Below are 2,450 nucleotides of genomic sequence, written 5' to 3' on the forward strand. Positions count from 1 at the left end.
CACAGGTTATTAAACATAAGAACGGGGCGTAGTTGGACCATATCGATGATACCCCTTGTCTCGTCGTTCTGAGCATGGTCAAGACGTTGGTGGTGCCACTTTGGTGATCAACCTTCTAATCGGGTCGGTGTAAGAGGTATTTTGGAGTGTGAAAATGACGTGCGCAATGTCCCTATCAGTTATTAGTTACGACGCTGCACTATCGGCGAGGAAAGCCTCAAACGGATGAAGTTCAGTTCAATGATCTGGTATGTGCATCAAAGTTGTCATCTTCTATCGCACCTTTGCCTAGACCTTTCGGCTTCACGGTATTCTTCACGAGAAGCACTTTACTACGGGACGGGTGACCGTGATGAACGGGCAGAAGACGAAGGACTATCAAGGACTTTAACCTGCTTTGGGTCATGTGGGATCTGATATCAATTTGGAAGCCGGGTGATATCTTAACGCGTGCTGTGATATGCGGTGTGTTGTACGTGATGACAAGAGGAACTTAATTATCTGCGTCCAGACCCCAGGGCAAATAATGAAGCGTACAAGAAGCGGTCACGTGTGATATTGATTTGTTCGCGACTGTTTACGCGTTGTTTTGTAGTGCACCTACAGAACCAAACAAGTTCGAATTCTGGAAGGCGATGAAGGGTCGAAAGGATCCTTGTTTCTCTTGCGCGCGAGCTTGTCACCGTAAGTCATCTTTCGTCGCTAAGGTATGTTGTTGTTCTCTACCCTACAAGTCCGTTGTTCACTGTGCTGTATTTTCCTAGAAATTCCGTGTCATCTACTAATACAAGCCATTAACGAGTTTTACTACTCACGATTCCTCAGACGACCGTCAGGACCACAAGACCACGACGTCCTCGCTATCAAACAAACAACCATCTAAATCAACTTAGATCCAATAACGACACTGACTACGATTAACGACTGTTCATAACGCTTTCTCGGTTTCACTTTTGCTTTCTTCATCTTTTCGAATTTCAACGACTTGTTTTACTACGATCACGACTACATTTAACGTCTTCGAAGACTGTTTGTTCACATCACATACGCAAGAGACACGATGTCAAGACAGCTTCTCTCACGACCAACTGACACTACACGCACCCGCTCTCCATCACCCTTTGCAACTCCTGCACCCAAGCTTACCATCCCCACCATCCGCCTTGTCGCCGCAACGCCTTCAGACGCCGGCTCACCTGTTGCCCCATGGTCTGAACCTCAGCCCCCACCCCCTCTGGCACCCAAAGCATCGTCCTCAGATGCAACGCCCCGCAGACGTCTCGTACCCAAGAAATCAAAACTTGGTATCCTCTCTTCGCGAGAGACTGATTTATCAGACGTGGTGCGTCGCGTTGGTGCCGGCTCCTCGAATAAGAATGGCAGCGCGGGCATCGAGATTTACGTTGACCCAACTGACGATCCCGAAATCGGGGAAATTGTCGTGGTGAAGAAGAAGAAGAGCCGCGTAGCCCTGGATGGCATGCGCTGGGGTCCCGCTCTCGGTGAGGTGACCAACGTCCCCCATGTCAAGGAGAAGGAGAAGAAAGAGAGGAAGAAAGACAAGGAGAATACATTGAAGGTGAAGGTGGATGAGAAGAGCGGGTGGTGGAGTATTGGAAAGGGGAAGAAGGAATCAAAGGAGAAAGACAGATCGAAATGTAAGTTTTTTTATTCTGGCGCATCACACTAGTAACATATTTTATCTGACAGCGCCTGAACCAACCTCGACCGTCCACACCGACTCTCGTGCACGGTTCAATTCTCTTGACTCGGGAATCTTGCTGAACAGCCCTGTGTTCCCTGAGCACCCCAAGTCGCTTGCGGAGAACCAGCATCTACGTGTGCCAACACCACCCTCTGCGTCATTCGCGTCCGCTACATATGGTGCCACACTCGCCCCACCAGGTGCTGCTCCACTCGGCTCAGGTAAAGATAGCGTCGCACTCCGAGCCATTCGCTCCGTCCGTTCTCTCGCCCGTATCGGGTCTTGGGCACAGCTCAAAAACACCCCCGCACCAGAAGATCCGCCCACACTTGCCGCCGCACCCATCATCAGCGAGCCCAAGCGAAAGAAGAAAAAAAAGGATAAGGACCAACTCAAGGAAAAAGAAAAGAAGGACAAGGCCGCTACCGTGCGCTACTCGGGCAGTAGCTTTGAAGCTGGCGCGCTTACAGCTAGCCCTGAGAAGGAAGCTTGTAGAGCGTCCCTTCGCAAGAAGAAGTCTATTCTTGGGCTGGGCCTCCCCTCCACGATGCGTCTCCCGTATTTGCGCAGTGGGTCTACAGCATCGTCGGTCGTAGCTGCCGAAGTGCAAAGCTCGAACCGGCTGTCGGTGGATTCTGCTGCGGTGTTAGGTGGTAGTATTCTGGCCAGAGCAAGATCTGGGTCCATCATGACAGCGAGCAGTGCGGGCAGCGTTAGACCTGTTTCTGTATCTTCGGGAGGATCT

General features: G+C 50.9%; 1 protein-coding gene across 1 annotated transcript; it reads left to right on the plus strand.

The window, feature by feature from the left end:
* Positions 1–682: 682 nt before the first annotated feature.
* EDB91DRAFT_662674 (uncharacterized protein) lies at positions 683–2,450 on the plus strand (the record flags this gene model as incomplete). The annotated part of the gene is made up of 2 exons (XM_041328023.1): positions 683–1,658; positions 1,711–2,450. Coding segments are annotated over exons 1-2 (1,338 nt in total), but the record flags the coding sequence as incomplete, so codon positions are not given.

Source organism: Suillus paluster, assembly GCF_016628075.1.
Source record: "Suillus paluster strain FC165 chromosome Unknown EDB91scaffold_562, whole genome shotgun sequence".
Classification (NCBI taxonomy): Eukaryota; Fungi; Basidiomycota; class Agaricomycetes; order Boletales; family Suillaceae; genus Suillus; species Suillus paluster.